This window comes from Athene noctua, chromosome 34 (assembly GCF_965140245.1).
Source record: "Athene noctua chromosome 34, bAthNoc1.hap1.1, whole genome shotgun sequence".
In the NCBI taxonomy this organism is placed as follows: Eukaryota; Metazoa; Chordata; class Aves; order Strigiformes; family Strigidae; genus Athene; species Athene noctua.
This window is the reverse complement of record NC_134070.1, coordinates 1,194,374-1,210,759: the sequence shown is the minus strand read 5'-3', so window position 1 is coordinate 1,210,759 and position 16,386 is coordinate 1,194,374. Positions and strand designations below refer to the sequence as shown.

The following is a 16,386-nucleotide window of genomic DNA, read 5'->3' as shown; positions in this document are numbered from 1 at the left end:
ACTGGGGGAAACTGGGAGTACTGGTGGGACTGGGGAGGAGAAGCTCAGAGCGCCCCGGGATGCTGCTGGGAGCGCTGGAGGGACTGGGAGTGCTGGGGGAAACTGGGAGGACTGGTGGGACTGGGAACGCTGGGGCGGCTGGGAAGGTGCAGGTCAGAGAGCCCTGGGATGCTGCTGGGAGTGCTGGGGAAACTGGGAGGACTGGTGGGACTGGGAACGCTGGGGCGGCTGAGATGGTGTAGGTCAGAGAGCCCCGGGATGCTGCTGGGAGTGCTGGGGGAAACTGGGAGGACTGGGGGAAACTGGGAGTACTGGTGGGACTGGGGAGGAGAAGCTCAGAGAGCCCCGGGATGCTGCTGGGAGCACTGGAGGGACTGGGAGGACTGGGTGAAACTGGGAGTACTGGTGGGACTGGGGAGGAGCGGCTCAGAGCGCCCCGGGATGCTGCTGGGAGTACTGGGGGAAACTGGGAGGACTGGTGGGACTGGGGAGGAGCGGCTCAGAGAGCCCCGGGATGCTGCTGGGAGCACTGGAGGGACTGGGAGGACTGGGGGAAACTGGGAGTACTGGTGGGACTGGGGAGGAGAAGCTCAGAGAGCCCCGGGATGCTGCTGGGAGCACTGGAGGGACTGGGAGGACTGGGGGAAACTGGGAGTACTGGTGGGACTGGGGAGGAGAAGCTCAGAGAGCCCCGGGATGCTGCTGGGAGCACTGGAGGGACTGGGAGTACTGGGGGAAACTGGGAGTACTGGTGGGACTGGGGAGGAGCAGCTCAGAGCGCCCCGGGATGCTGCTGGGAGTACTGGAGCGGGACTGGGAGCACTGGGAGTACGGGGGGGGAACTGGGGAGGAGCGGCTCGGAGCGCCCCGGGGTGTCACTGGGAGTACTGGGGAGGACTGGTGGGACTGGGAGCACTGGGTCAACTGGGAAGGTGTAGGGCAGAGAGCCCTGGGATGCTGCTGAGAGCACTGGGGGGGACTGGGAGCACTGGGGGAAACTGGAAGTACTAGTGGGACTGGGGACGTGCAGGTCGGAGCGGCCCGAGATGCTACTGGGGGGGACTGGGAGTACTGGGGGGACTGGGGAGGAGCAGCTCAGAGCGCCCTGGGATGCTGCTGGGAGCAGTGGGGGGGACTGGGAGCACTGGGGAGACTGGAAAGGTGCACGTCAGAGAGCCCCGGGATGCTGCTGGGAGCACTGGGGGAGACTGGGAGTACTGGTGGAACTGGGAGCACTGGGGACACTGTGGAGGAGTGGCTCAGAGTGCGCCGGCAGCTGGGACTGGGAGTACTGGGGGGGACTGGGAGCTGGTACTGGGAGCACTGGGGAGACTGGGGAGGAGCGGATGGGAGCACCCAGGGATGCTGCCGGGCGCAAACTGGGAGCACTGGGGCAACTGGGGAGCCGCAGTATGGAGCACCAGGGCGGTTCTGCTGGGACTGGGAGCACTGGGGGGACTGGGGAGCGTCGCGGGATGCTGCTGGGTGCTGTCTTGGAGCTGTTACTGGGAGCACTGGGGGAACTGGGAAGCGCAGGGCTGGAGGCTGACAGGGAGATGGTACTGGGAGCACTGGGAGAACTGGGGAGATGCAGGACTGGGGGATGCTGCTGGGCTTTGACTGGGAGCACTGGGAGATCCCAGTGGTGGGAACTGGGAGGCGCAGCGGGGCTAATACCTGGGAGCTGTTAACTGGGAGAACTGGGAACCGCGTGGAGGTTTTAAGCGGGAGATACTGGGAGACACTGGGAGGTTGCATCGGACTGGAACTGGGAGATACAGGGAAGCGGTAACTGGGACAACTGGGAGACGGGAACCGCGTGGTTGCTCTAACTGGGAGACGCTGGGACGGGGTGACTGGAAGGACACTGGGACATACCCTGGGACTGGAACTGGGGGCTACTGGGGGGCTGTAGGACAGGACGAGAACTGCAACCGGGGGGGGGGCCCGCAGCACTGGGACCTGCTGGGCCACCGTTACTGGGAGTACTGGGCCATACTGGGCCGGCCCCGGCACACCCCGGCCACCACAGTCCCACCCTGGGCTATTTTTAGCCCCGTGGCTACCGCGGGCGGCTGCTATTTATACGCGGGGGGGGGACACACACACACACGGTGCCACCCGCCCCCCAGGGACCTCGGGTGGTGTTTTTTTTTGGGGGGGGGGGGGTCCCCTCATTCCCCCCCCCCCCCAAACCCCGCCGCACTGGGGAGGATCCCCCTGTGTGTGTGTGTCCCAATTTTTTATTTTTTTTTTTAATTTAAAAAAAAAATTTTTTTTTTTTTTGTCCCCCCCCCGGTTCCATGAGCCCCCCCCCCGCGCCCCCCTCCCTCACCAATGGCTTTGCCAGCCGGTGCCGGCCACATTCCGGCTCTTTTTTCCACTCGCTCCCGGCCTGGCAGCGGCCGCTGGAAATTCCTTGGGCCGGGATCAGTCGGAGGCGGCTGCTGTGGGCCCCCCCCCAAAAAAAAACCCAACACCCCCCCCCAAAAAAAAAAAAAACCACCTTCCCCTGCCCCTCCCACCCCGGCACCCCTCAGTCCCCTGCGCCCCAAGTCCCCTTGATACCATTGGGGGGGGGGGGTGTCTCTGTGGAGGATCTGGGGGGGGTCTGCGGAAAATCTGGGGGGGGGGGTCTGGGGAGAAGCTGGGGGGGCTCTGGGGAGGATGAAGAAATTTGAGGGGGGGATCTGAGGGTGTTTGGGGGGGCTCTGGGGAGGACTCAGAAGTTTGGGGGCGGGGGGGAGCATCTGGGGGTCTCTAGGGAGGACCTAGAAGGTTTTTTTTTTGTGGGGGGGTGTCTGGGGAGGATGGAGAAGTTGGGGGGGGGCACATGTGGGGGGTTTGGGGAGGATCGAGAGGTTTGGGGGACCCGGGGGGGGGTTTGGGGGGCTCTGGGGAGGATCAGGAATTTTTGGAGGCACCCGGGGGGGGGTCTGGGGAAATCTGGGGGGCGTCTGGGGAACACCCAGAAGTTTAGGGGAGACCTGGGGGGGGGGGGGCGGGCTGGGGGGCTTCAGGGAGGACTCAGAAATTTTTTGGGGGGGGTCCTGGGAGCCGCCGGGGGGTCTTTGGGGACCCCCCCACAATTTTCAGGTGCACCTGGGGGGGGGGATCTGGCAGCATCTTGGTGGCGGGGTGCTGAGGAGTTTGGGAGCACCCGGGAACCTCAGAATTTTTTTTAAGGCGGGGGGGGGGTGCGTGATTTTTCAGTGGAACCCCCCTCCAGGAGAAGGCAGCCCCCAGCCTGCAGGGGGGGGGACACGACGACACCCCAATATTTATTTATCAGAGAAACGGGGTGATTGAAGCGGGGGGGGGGGGGGGATTAGTGACAAGCAGCCGGCGGCCTACGGGCGAGTTCGGGGGTACGCGGGATGGCAAAGGGGCCCCCCCCCGAAAAAAAAAAAAAAAAAAAAAAACAACCTTGCCCCCCCGGGAGTTGAGTTATGTGCCCGTAATGGCTTTTCCTCTCCCGGCAGAAGAAAGGTGCCTCTGTGCCGGCTGCGCGGGGGGGGGCAGCGCCGCGGGCGGCGAGGAAGAGGAGGGGCCCCAGCAGGCCCGCGAATTATTTTTTTTTTTTTTTCGGGGGGGGGGACGGGGACGTTGAGGTGGTTTAATTTATCGGTGGTTTCTCCCCCTTCCCCCCCCTCCACGAGACCAGGCCAAAGAATTTAATTTTTTTTTTTTTAATTTTTTTTTTCCGGGGGGGGTGGGGGGGTGGGTGTTGAGGTGATTTAATTTAGCAGCGGTGTGTGTGTGTCCCCCCCCCTTCCACAAGACCACGCTGAATAATTTATTTTCGGGGGGGGGGGGTTAAGGTCTTTTATTTATTATTGATCACCAGTTCTCCCCCCTCTCCACAAGACCAGGCTGAAGAATTTTTTTTTTTTTTTTTTTTGGGGGGGCTGTGAGATTATTTATTTATTTATTTATTTATCTATCAGCTGTGTCCCCCCCCCCATCCCTTCCTGCCCCCCCCATCCCTCAAGATCAGGCTGGAAATTTTTTTTTTTTTTTTAAATTTTATTTTTTCGGGGGGGGGGGGTGTTTGAGGTGGTTTATTTATTTATTTAACGATTTGATGATTTTTTTTTTTTTTTTTTTTTTGTTGGGGGGGGGAGCTGTTTAAGGCTGCAGCAACCCCCTAAAATAAGCCCAAACGTGGCAGTTTTGGGGACGGGGGGGGGACACACACACACACACACACACGCACACGGTGACAGGCGAACGGGGTTGATGAGAAACGCAGGCGGTGGCGGGGGGGGGCGCGGGGGGGGACACACACGGACACACGCCCGTGGCGGAGGCCCCGTGTTAAAAAAAGAGGGGGGGTGGGTTTTTTGGGGGGATGTAAGGTGTTTTTTTTTTTTTTGGGGGGGGGGTATAGGGTTTTTTTTTTGGGGGGGGGGTATAGGGTTTTTTTTTTTGGGGGGGGGAGTGTTGGGGTTGTGGTGGCTGCCCCCCCCTCCCCAAACTTCCCCCCCCCCGTTGGTGCTTTGGCTGCTGCCCCTGATGGGTTCTGCAGATGTTTGGGGCAGCGCTGGGGGGGGGCACTGGGGGGGGCCCGGGATGTGGTTTGGGGGTCCAGCAGGGATGGGGGGGTGGGGGGGGCCCAGGAGGGTGCTGGGGGCCCCCCCCCCCCCCCCCCCGCGGGTGGTGCGGGCGGGGCCGGACAAAGGCGCCGTTCAGGGGCGGGAGATCGGAATTTGGATAACGGGGGGGAGCGGGGGGGCGGCTGCGGTGTCCCGCGGCACCGGGCAGGGCCCAGGGCACCCCGTGGCACCCCATAGCACCCCATAGCACCCCATGGAACCCTATGGCACCCCGTAGCACCCCATAGCACCCCATAGCACCCTATGGAACCCTATGGCACCCCGTAGCACCCCATAGCACCCTATAGCAACCCATGGAACCCTATGGCACCCCATAGCACCCTATAGAACCCCATGGAACCCTATAGAACCCCATAGCACCCTATAGCACCCCATGGAACCCTATGGCACCCCATAGCACCCCATAGCACCCTATAGCACCCCACGGCAGCCTATAGCACTCTATAGAACCCCATGGCACCTATAGCACCCTATGGTACCCTATAGAACCCCACGGCACCCTATAGAACACCACAGCACCCTATAGCACCCTATAGAACCCCACAGCACCCTATGGTACCCTATAGAACCCTACAGCACCCTATAGAACCCCACGGCACCCATAGCATCCTATGGTACTCTATAGAACCCTATAGCACCCTATAGAACCCCACAGCACCCTATGGTACCCTATAGAACCCCATGGCACCTATAGCACCCTATAGAACCCCACAGCACCCTATGGTACCCTATAGAACCCCATGGCACCTATAGCACCCCACAGCACCCTATAGCACCCTATAGAACCCCACAGCACCCTATGGTACCCTATAGAACCCCATTGCATCCTATGGCACCCTATAGGACCCCAGGGCACCTATAGCACCCCACAGCACCCGTGGCACCCTATAGCACCCTATGCCACCCTATAGAACCCCATGGCACTTATAGCATCCTATAGAACCCTACAGCACCCTATGGCACCCCACAGTGCCCAGGGAACTCCACCGCACCCCATGGCACCCCATGGCACCCTGCAGTGCCAGGACACCCTGTGGCACCCCACAGCACCCTACGGCACCTTATAGCACCCTGCAGTGCCTGGGGCACCCCACAGCACCCTGTTACACCCCATAGCACCTTACAGCACCCTGTTACACCCCATTGCACCCACCGCACCCCACTGCACCCCATAGCACCTTACAGCACCCTACGGCACCCCATTTCACCCCATAGCACCCACCGCACCCCATTGCACCCCATAGTACCCCAGAGCACCTGGTTGCACCCCATAGCACCCCACAGCACCCTGTTGCACCCCTCAGCACCCCACAGCACCCTATTGCACCCCACAGCACCCCACAGCACCTTTTTGTACTCCATAGCACCCCACAGCACCCTATTTCACCCCGTAGCACCCCACAGCACCCTATTGCACCCCACAGCGCCCCACAGCACCCCACAGCACCTTTTTGTACTCCATAGCACCCCACAGCACCCTGTTGCACCCCACAGCAACCCACAGCACCCTATTGCACCCCACAGCGCCCCACAGCACCCTATTGCACCCCACAGCACCCCACAGCACCTTTTTGTACTCCATAGCACCCCACAGCACCCTGTTGCACCCCATAGCACCCCACAGCACCCTGTTGCACCCCTCAGCACCCCACAGCACCCTATTGCACCCCACAGCGCCCCACAGCACCTTTTTGTACTCCATAGCACCCCACAGCACCCTATTTCACCCCATAGCACCCCACAGCACCCTATTGCACCCCACAGCGCCCCACAGCACCCTATTGCACCCCACAGCACCCCACAGCACCTTTTTGTACTCCATAGCACCCCACAGCACCCTATTGCACCCCATAGCACCCCACAGCACCCTATTTCACCCCATAGCACCCCACAGCACCCTATTGCACCCCACAGCACCCCACAGCACCTTTTTGTACTCCATAGCACCCCACAGCACCCTATTGCACCCCATAGCACCCCACAGCACCCTATTTCACCCCATAGCACCCCACAGCACCCTATTGCACCCCACAGCACCCCACAGCACCTTTTTGTACTCCATAGCACCCCACAGCACCCTGTTGCACCCCACAGCAACCCACAGCACCCTATTGCACCCCACAGCGCCCCACAGCACCCTATTGCACCCCACAGCGCCCCACAGCACCTTTTTGTACTCCATAGCACCCCACAGCACCCTATTGCACCCCACAGCGCCCCACAGCACCCTGTTGCACCCCGTAGTACCCCAGAGCACCCTGTTGCACCCCACAGCACCCTATTTCACCCCGTAGCACCCCACAGCACCCCACAGCACCCACCACACCGCCCCCAGCTGCCAGCCTGGCGGCAGCAGGGGGGCAGGAAGGGCGTGGGGTGCCCCCCACCCCCGCCATGTTTGTGTCCCCCCCCAGGAGCCCCCGTGGACGTGCTGAAGATCCTCCGGCTCCACTCCCTGCCCGAAGGCGTCCAGAGAGCGCCGGGGTTCTGCTCCCACCACGGCGCCGGCTCCGACAGCGCCTACAGGGTCACGCGCCAGGCCCAGCTCAGCGCCCCCACCCGCCAGCTCTTCGCGGGTACTGGGTGACGCCCCCCGGGGTGAGGACAAGGCCCCCCCACCCATCGCCCGGCGCGAATCCTCACCTTCCGCTCGCTCCCAGGTCCGTTCCCGGCGGATTTTTCCATCATGACGTTGGTCAAAGCCGACCGCGGCCTTCGAGCGTTCCTCCTCTCCATCTACAACCAAGATGGCGTCCAACAGCTGGGCCTCGAGCTGGGCCGCTCGCCCCTCTTCCTCTACGCCGACCAAGATGGCCGCCCGCCCCCCGAGGACTATCCCCTCTTCCGCGGCGTGGATTTAGCCGACGGCAAGTAGGTGTTGGCCAACGGGGCGAGCAAACGCTTCCCGTTGTTGACCCAACGCAGCGTTGGGAGTCACGTGGCCACCTCCTGCCCCACCTGGCCACCTGCTTCGCCACGCGGCCACCGCCATCCCAACGTGGCCACCTCAATCCTCACCTGGCCACCTCCATCCCACGCGGCCACCTCCTTCCGCACGCGGCCACCTCCTTCCCCACGCGGCCACCTCCATCCCCACGTGGCCACCTCCATCTCTACGTGGCCACCTCCATCTCCACATGGCCACCTCCATCTCCACGCGGCCACCCCCATCCCAAGGTGGCCACCCCCATCCCAACGTGGCCGCCTCCATCCCACGCGGCCACCCCCATCCCCACGTGGCCACCCCCATCCCAACGTGGCCACCTCCATCCCCACGTGGCCACCTCCATCTCTACGTGGCCACCTCCATCCCAATGTGGCCACCTCCATCCCCACGCGGCCACCTCCATCTCCATGTGGCCACCTCCATCCCACGTGACCACCCCCATCCCCACATGGCCACCCCCATCCCCACATGGCCACCTCCATCCCCACGCGGCCACCCCCATCCCAAGGTGGCCACCCCCATCCCAACGTGGCCACCTCTATCCCCACGTGGCCACCTCCATCCCAACGTGGCCGCCTCCATCCCACGTGGCCACCCCCATCCCAACGTGGCCACCTCCATTCCGACGTGGCCACCTCCATCCCCACGTGGCCACCTCCATCCCCACGTGGCCACCTCCATCCCCACGCGGCCACCTCCATCCCCACATGGCCACCTCCATCTCCACGTGGCCACCTCCATCCCAATGTGGCCACCTCCTTCCCCACGCGGCCACCTCCATCCCCACATGGCCACCTCCATCTCCACGTGGCCACCTCCATCCCAATGTGGCCACCTCCATCCCCACGTGGCCACCTCCATCCCACGTGGCCACCCCCATCCCCACCTGGCCACCTCCATCCCCACACGGCCACCTCCATCTCCACGTGGCCACCTCCATCTCCATGTGGCCACCTCCATCCCAACGTGGCCACCTCCATCCCCACGTGGCCACCTCCATCCCCACGTGGCCACCTCCATCCCCACGCGGCCACCTCCATCTCCACGTGGCCACCTCCATCCCACGTGGCCACCTCCATCCCCACGCGGCCACCTCCATCTCCACGTGGCCACCTCCATCTCCACGTGGCCACCTCCATCCCAACATGGCCACCTCCATCCCACGTGGCCACCTCCATCCCAACGTGGCCACCTCCATCCCAACATGGCCACCTCCATCCCACGTGGCCACCTCCATCCCCACGCGGCCACCTCCTTCCCCTGCAGGTGGCACCGGGTGGCCCTGAGCGTCAGCCGCCGCTCGGTGACGCTGGTGGTGGATTGTCACCGGCGGGTGACAAAGGCCCTTCCCCGGGGGGCGCGGCCCCACATCGACACCCGCGGCGTCACCGTCTTCGGCACCGGGATTCTGGACCAGGAAGTGTTCCAGGTGCTGGGGGTGTCAAAAGGGGGGGCGTTATTTGGGTGATTTGGGTTATTTTGGTGATTTTCGTTATTTTGGTTATTTTGGTGATTTTGGTGATTTTTTGTTATTTTTATTTTGGTTATTTTGGTTATTTTGGTGATTTTGGTGATTTTTGTTATTTTTATTTTGGTGATTTTGGTGATTTTGGTGATTTTTGTTATTTTTATTTTGGTTATTTTGGTTATTTGGTGATTTTGGTGATTTTTGTTATTTTTATTTTGGTTATTTTGGTTATTTTGGTGATTTGGGTTATTTTGGTTATTTGGGTTATTTGGGTTATTTTGGTGATTTGGGTTATTTTGGTGATTTGGGTTATTTTGGTTATTTTGGTTATTTGGGTGATTTGGGTTATTTTGGTTATTTTGGTTATTTGGGTGATTTGGGTTATTTTGGTTATTTGGGTTATTTTGGTTATTTGGGTTATTTTGGTGATTTGGGTTATTTTGGTTATTTTGGTGATTTGGATTATTTTGGTTATTTTGGTTATTTGGGTGATTTTGGTTATTTGGGTGATTTGGGTTATTTTGGTTATTTTAAATTTTGTATCATTTTTATTCTTTTGAAATTTTTATGATTTTTATCCTTCTGATTGCTTTAATTATTTTAAATGTTTAATTATTTAAAATTTTAAATCCTTTTTATTTTCATTATTTGTTATTATTTTCATCAACTGATGATTTTAATCGATCATTTTAATTTAACAATTATTTTCATCTTCTTACTATTTTGATTAATTTTATTCTCTAATTATTTAATTATTTTATTTTTATGAGCTAGTTGGTTTAATTTTAAAATTCTTTTTACTTCTTTTTATTCTGTAAATAATTTTAAAAACGAGGGTTGTTATTTAATTATTTAGCTGTTTTAATTTTTAAATTGTTTTTTATTGGTTCTGCTCGTTGTTATTTAAATATTGCGATTGTTAAATTCTTATTTTATCGTTTCGTTGTTTCAATTTTTAAATTATTTTTAGTTTTTATTATTTAAATATTTTCGTTTTTAAATGATTATTGTTTTATCATTGAGTTGTTTAAATTTTAAAATTATTTTTATTATTTTTGTTATTTATTATTTAAATATTTTCAAATTATTATTGTTATTTTGTCATTGAGTTGTTTTAATTTTTAAATTATTTTTATTATTTTTGGTTTTTATTATTTAAATATTTTAATTTTTAAATGATTATTGTTATTTTGTCATTGAGTTTTAATTTTAAAATTAGTTTTGTTATTTTTACTCTTATTATTTAATTATTTTAATTTAAAACCAAATCTCATTATTTAATTATTTAAAATTCTGGCTTTAATTGTTTAATTATTTAATTATTCGAAGGTTTTATTGTAATTATTTAATTATTTTGATTTTTATTTTTTGTTTATTTTTTATTACCTTTATTATTTCTCTTATTCTTTTTAATTTTTAAATTAGTTTTATTATGCTTACTACCTTTATTATTTTTCTTATTTATTTTAAAGTTTAAATTAGTTTTATTAGTTTCGTTACCTTTATTATTTTTCTTATTTATTTTATTTTTTAAATTATTTTCATTACCTTTATTGTTTTTCTTATTTTTTTTATTTTTTACATTAATTTGATTACCTTTATTATTTTTATTTATTTTAAATTTTAAACTAGTTTTTTTATTTTTATTACCTTTATTATTTTTATTATTTATTTTAAATTTTAAATTAGTTTTTTTATTTTTATTACCTTTATTATTTTTATTATTTATTTTAAATTTTAAATTAGTTTTATTATTTTCATTACCTTTATCATTTTTCTTATTTTAAATTTTAAATTTTTTTTTTTATTTTTATTACCTTTATTATTTATCTTATTTTAAATTTTAAATTAGTTTGATTATTTTTATTATCTTTATTATTTCCCTTATTTATTTTAACTTTTAAACCAGTTTTATTATTTTATTACCTTTGTTATTTGTCTTTATTTTAATTTAAAAATTATTTTTATCATTTTTATTACCTTTATTATTTCTCTTATTTATTTTCATTTTTAAATTAGTTTTATTTTTTAATGATCTTTATTATTTTTACTTATTTTCATTTTTAAATTAGTTTTATTGTTTTTATTACCTTTTTTCTTATTTATTTTCATTTTTTAATTATTTTTATTATTTTTATTACCTTTTTTATTTATTTATTTATTTTTATCCTTTTTATTACCTTTATTATTTTCCTTATTTATTTTAATTTAATTTTTTTTAATTCTTTTTATTGCTGTTATTTTCATTATTTCATTATTTATTTTACCATTTTCAGAATGATTTCTTTATTTTTATCATTTAACTAATTTTTAATTATTTTTCCTACTTCAAATTTTTTTTTTTTTTTTTTAATTCCTTTCCTCCGTTACTTTTTGCCCCCCCCGTGCCCCCCCCAGGGTGACATCCAGCAGCTCCTCATCGCCGACGACCCCCAGGCCGCCTTCGACTACTGCCCCCGCCACGGGCCCACCTGCCTGGCCACGGCCCCCCAGGCGCAGGAGCCCCCCCGCCACCCAGAGGTGTGTGTCCAGGGCGGGGGGGGCACATCAAATTTTACTCCGGGGGGGTGTGTGTGTGTGACAACAATAGAGGGGCCCCCCCTTGTCGCTCAGGGCGGGGGTTACTCTATAAATTGTGTCGGGGACACACACACACACACACACATATCCCCAATGTGTGCGCCCCCCCCCCAAAATGATGGCGATTTTGGTGACGTTCCCTTCTTCTCCTCCCCCCCCCCCTAAAAAAAAAAAAAAAAAAATAACGGCCCCCCCCCCAAGTACTCCGAGGAGGCTGTGGAGTACTACGAGTACCCCTACTACTACAGTAATAGCGAGGACGGGCCCCCCCCGGGGGGGGTCCCCGAAAAGGTAACGGCGGGGTGTCTGTCGCTCCGGCTGTCTGTTGTGTCGCAGGGTGTGTCCCCCCCCCTCCTTCTGTGTCCCCCCCCCCCGCCCAAAAAACCAAACAGGGAAGGGATAGGGAGGTGTGTGTCCCCCCCCTGCACCCCCCAAACTTATTTTACACCCCCCCCCGGAGCTGCACGCTGGGTGCTTTGTGTTTTATGTTGTCTGTGTGTGTCTCCCCCCTGTCCCCCCCCCCCCAAAAAAAATATTCTGCCCCCCCCCCAAAAAAAAAAAAATTCCCGCCCCGCCGCCGCCTTCATCATCGCCGCTGGGATCTAGAACCCCCCCCCCAAGGGCCCCCCCACCAGAACCGGCGCCCCGAAAAACCACCAACGGATGATGAACACGGCGCCCGCCGCCGGGAAAGCCTTTGGGAAAGGGGGGGGCCCCGAAAATACCAAGATGGGGTTCAGCCCCCCCCCCGGCAACACTTACCAGCAGGTAGAAAGCGCGTCCGTCCCTCCTGACCCTGGAAATAAAGTAGGGGGGGGGAGTGTTGGAAAAAAAAAAAAAAAGGGGGGGAGCCCCCCCCTTCCTTTTCCAGCCACACCACCCCAGGCTTTTATTTCTTTTCTTCCCCCCCCCCCCCGCCCCAAAAATAATCCGGGTGTGATTTTTTTGGGGACACCCCCCCCCCCCCGCTGTGTCTCCATCGCTTCGCTTGTCCGTCTGTCCGTCTTGGTCTCCCCGTGATATCTGACACACACACCCCCCCCCTCCAAAAAAAAAAAAAAATTATATAAAAACAGGATGGGGGGCTGCCCCCCCCCACGGAAGAAACTTGGGGGGCCACCGTGTACCCGGATTATGCCCCGGGCCCCCCCCGACCCCCCGAAGGTGCCTCCTGGGAGGAGATGGGGCCGGCACAGGTAACACCCCACACCCCCCCCCCTCAAAAAAAAAAAAATATTGGGGTCCCCTCTGCGGGTTGGGGGGGGACAGTGGGGTGTCCCCCCCCAGTTAACACCGTCTCTCCTCGGGGCGGGGGGGGGCAGGAGGAGGAGGAGGGGGGGCCCAGCCGGGCGTACGAGTACGTCTATACGGAGCACCCCGAGTCGCTGGGCGTAAGTTGGGGTGCAAGGGGGGGGGGGGGGAGAGGGAGGGGGGGGAGATTGTCCGTCTGTCACACCCCCACATCCATCTGTCCTGTCCCCCCCCCCTAAATCTGTCCATTTTGCCCCCCCCCCCCCCCTTTTTGCATGGCCTCAGCTTCACCCTGGGGTGTGATGTCACTCAGGCCGCCCGTGACATCATCACCCCCCCCTTTTCCCCCCTAATGTCATTTTTTCGAGGGGGGGGGGCGCTGGGATTTATACTGGGGGGGTCATTCTGCCCCCCCCAGTTCCTAAATCCCCCCCTTTCCCCCCCGCTTTGTAATTTTAAGGGGGGGGGTTAACCCCATCCCTTAAACTCAGCCTTACGGCCGCTTTAACGGGGATGGCGGGGGGGGGGGGGGATGTTTGTCACACCCCCCCCCCTCCCCATCGTGGGGTTGTTGGGGGGGGGGGACACACGTGGGGGGTGTGTACCCCCCCCCCTCACTGACGGGTCCCTTTTGGGGGGCTACATGTCTGCCCCCCCCAGGCTGTGCGCGGCGTCAGGGGCTACAAGGGCGAGAAGGGTGAACCCGCCGTCCTCGAACCGGTACGTGTGTCGGTGTGTGTCCCCCCCCCAAAAAAAAAAATTTGTGGGGGGGTCACCGCTCCAGTGGCCCCCCCCGCCACCCCCTTAACGCTCCCCCCCCGCTTTTTTTTCTCTTCCCACAGGGCATGTTGGTGGAGGGTCCCCCCGGCCCTGAGGGACCCGCGGTAAGACACCCCCCCAGCCTTGTTGGGTGATGTTTGGGGGGGGGGCACCCCTTTATTACCCCCCCCCAAAATTTTCACACTCCCCCCCCCTCGGTGCCACCATCACCCCATATCTCTGCCCCCCCCCCCCCCCCCCCCTTAGGGCATGTCGGGACCCCCAGGGACACAGGGACCCCCGGGAGCCCCCGGAGAACCCGGCGAGAGGGTGAGTACAAGTTTGGGGGGGGCCCCTTTGACCCCCCCTTATGCCATTGACCCCCCCCCATTTTTTACACCACTGTGTCCCCCCCCATTTTACCCCCAACAGGGCCCCCCCGGCCGCGCCGGCCTCCCCGGTTCCGACGGGACCCCCGGACCCCCCGGCACCTCCATGATGCTGCCGGTGAGTGCCCCGGGGATAGAGTGTGTAGGGGGGGTTCCCCCCCCCCGAAAAAAAGGTGGGTCCCCCCTAATTTTTTTTTTTTTGGGGGGGGGGACACACCAGTTCCGCTTCGGGAGCGGCGGCGGCGACAAGGGGCCGGTGGTGGCGGCGCAAGAGGCGCAGGCTCAGGCCATCCTGCAGCAAGCCCGGGTGAGTTTTGATTTTTTTTTTTTTTTTTGGGAGGGGGGCCAGCGTTTTTATTAATTTTTTTTTAGGGGGGGCAGCATTTTGGGGAGAAAGGGGGGGTTACGGCAAAAAACCCCACTAAAATAACCTCGAACCCTCCCAGAAGCTGCTCACGCCCCTGCAGGTGCTGAAGAGGGGGGGTCGGATCTTGCAGCTGGGACCCCCCCCCAAGTTTTACACACACACCCCCCTTGAAAAATAACCCCCCCCCTCTCTGTTTCTGTGTGTCCCCCCCCAGCTGGCCCTGAGGGGCCCCCCCGGACCCATGGGCTACACCGGCCGCCCTGGACCCATGGTGTGTATCAGCGTTTTGGGGTGTTTGGGGGGGGCGGGTATCAGCGTTTTGGGGTTCGGGGGGGGGGAACCAGCGTCCCCCCCCCGTCAGTGTGAGTTTGGGGGTGTCCTGGGGGGGGTTACCCCCATAATTGCCATCCTCCCCCCCCCCCATTTTTCTCACAGGGGCAACCTGGCAGCACCGGCATGAAGGGGGAGTCCGGAGACTTCGGCCCTCAGGTGAGGGGACCCCCCCCCCGCGCTAAAAAAAATTAAAAAATAAAAAAGGGAGGGGTCAGCGTGTCAGCGGACCCCCCCCACGACCCCCCCCCTTGGTGCCGCCGCGTTATCTGGGACCTCCTTAACTCTCTGCTCCCCCCCCTCTCCAGGGTCCCCGAGGTCCCCAGGGCCTCACGGGCCCCCCAGGAAAGCCTGGCCGGAGGGTGAGTTTGAAGCGGGTGGGGGGATATTTGGGGCGGGTTGGGGGGGGATTTTTTTTTTTGGGGGGGGGGCCCTCACCCCGTTTTGTCTCCGATAGGGCCGCCCAGGAGCTGACGGCGCGCGGGGGATGCCCGGTGATCCCGGTGTTAAGGTAACACTTGGGCTGGGGGGGGGGGGTGTGTCCCTTAAATCCCCCCCCCCATCCCCTTCATTCTCATTGCGGGGGGGGGGGGTTGTGAGGTCACCTCGCTGACATCTCTGTCACCCCCCCACCTCAGGGTGACCGCGGCTTCGACGGGCTACCGGGGCTACCGGGTGACAAAGGCCACCGGGTGAGTCACCGCCACCGGGGTGGTGTTTGGCAAGGGGGTGGGGGGACACGCACACACACACAACCCCTCCCTTTATAAATTCTGCCTGTAGCCGCCTTCCCTCCCCCCCCCCCCCGAAAAAAAAATAATAATTTCCCCCGGCTACACCCGTAAACCGCGGCCTGAGCAAACACCGGCACAGAGCCCCCATTCACAGCGCACACTGGGCGCATTCAACCGGCGCTCAACACCCCTTTTACCTGTGCCCCCCCCCGCCAAAAAAAAAAAAAAAAATCACACATTCCCCCCCCCCCCGCTTCATCACACCCCTCCTGGCGCTATCTTTGTACAGTCGGAGCCGCCGACTGACCCCGTGGTGGTTTTTGTTGGTTGTTTTTTTCGGGGGGGGGTGTGTTTTTTTGGTGGTGTTTTTTAGGGTGAAAGCGGCTCGCAGGGGATGCCGGGCCCCCCCGGGGAGGATGGTGAGAGGGTGAGTGAGTGGTTCTGGGTGTGGGGTTTATGCCGGGGGGGGGACACGCACACACAAGACCCCCTCCTTGGTCGCCAAAAGAAAAGAATTATTGTCACCCCCCCCGCAACGCCAACATTTGTCACCTCTGCAGGGTGACGACGGAGAGGTGGGACCTCGAGGACTCCCCGGAGAAGCGGTACTGGGGGGGGGGGGGGGGGAGATTGAAGAGGGGGGGGGCCACAAAGCGGTGTCACATCCCAGCGGGGTTGTCACCGTGATTTGGGGGGACACACACCCCCTCAAAGACCCCCCCTCACCCTTTGTGTGTGTGTGTCCCCCCCCCTTAACACCCCGCCTACCCTCGCAGGGACCCAGAGGTCTGCTCGGCCCCAAGGGCCCCCCAGGAATCCCTGGCCCCCCCGTAAGTGACACTTTCATCCCTCATTGCCCCCCCCCCCCCAAATCCATTGGACCCCCCCAAACCCCTCGGACTCCTCCAAACCCCTCTGGACCCCCCCCCGAACCCCTTGTCCCCC

The 16,386-nt window shown here is 56.2% G+C and overlaps 1 protein-coding gene across 4 annotated transcripts in view; it reads left to right on the top strand.

The window, feature by feature from the left end:
* Window positions 1-16,386, top strand: part of COL11A2 (collagen type XI alpha 2 chain) — a 28,166-nt gene that overhangs the window by 756 nt on the left and 11,024 nt on the right. The window contains exons 2-21 of one of the 4 annotated variants that reach the window (XM_074930474.1): window positions 7,031-7,192; window positions 7,277-7,487; window positions 8,830-8,992; window positions 11,429-11,551; window positions 11,813-11,902; window positions 12,688-12,807; window positions 12,934-13,002; window positions 13,523-13,582; window positions 13,705-13,746; window positions 13,889-13,951; window positions 14,054-14,128; window positions 14,231-14,317; window positions 14,592-14,648; window positions 14,813-14,866; window positions 15,016-15,069; window positions 15,165-15,218; window positions 15,346-15,399; window positions 15,815-15,868; window positions 16,002-16,046; window positions 16,218-16,271. In XM_074930474.1, the coding sequence (XP_074786575.1) occupies window positions 7,031-7,192; window positions 7,277-7,487; window positions 8,830-8,992; window positions 11,429-11,551; window positions 11,813-11,902; window positions 12,688-12,807; window positions 12,934-13,002; window positions 13,523-13,582; window positions 13,705-13,746; window positions 13,889-13,951; window positions 14,054-14,128; window positions 14,231-14,317; window positions 14,592-14,648; window positions 14,813-14,866; window positions 15,016-15,069; window positions 15,165-15,218; window positions 15,346-15,399; window positions 15,815-15,868; window positions 16,002-16,046; window positions 16,218-16,271 (1,691 nt within the window). Of the gene's footprint in view, window positions 1-7,030; window positions 7,193-7,276; window positions 7,488-8,829; window positions 8,993-11,428; window positions 11,552-11,812; window positions 11,903-12,243; window positions 12,380-12,687; window positions 12,808-12,933; window positions 13,003-13,522; window positions 13,583-13,704; window positions 13,747-13,888; window positions 13,952-14,053; window positions 14,129-14,230; window positions 14,318-14,591; window positions 14,649-14,812; window positions 14,867-15,015; window positions 15,070-15,164; window positions 15,219-15,345; window positions 15,400-15,814; window positions 15,869-16,001; window positions 16,047-16,217; window positions 16,272-16,386 lie in introns of those variants that run through there. The other 3 variants (XM_074930475.1, XM_074930476.1, XM_074930477.1) reach the window with 3 other exon arrangements.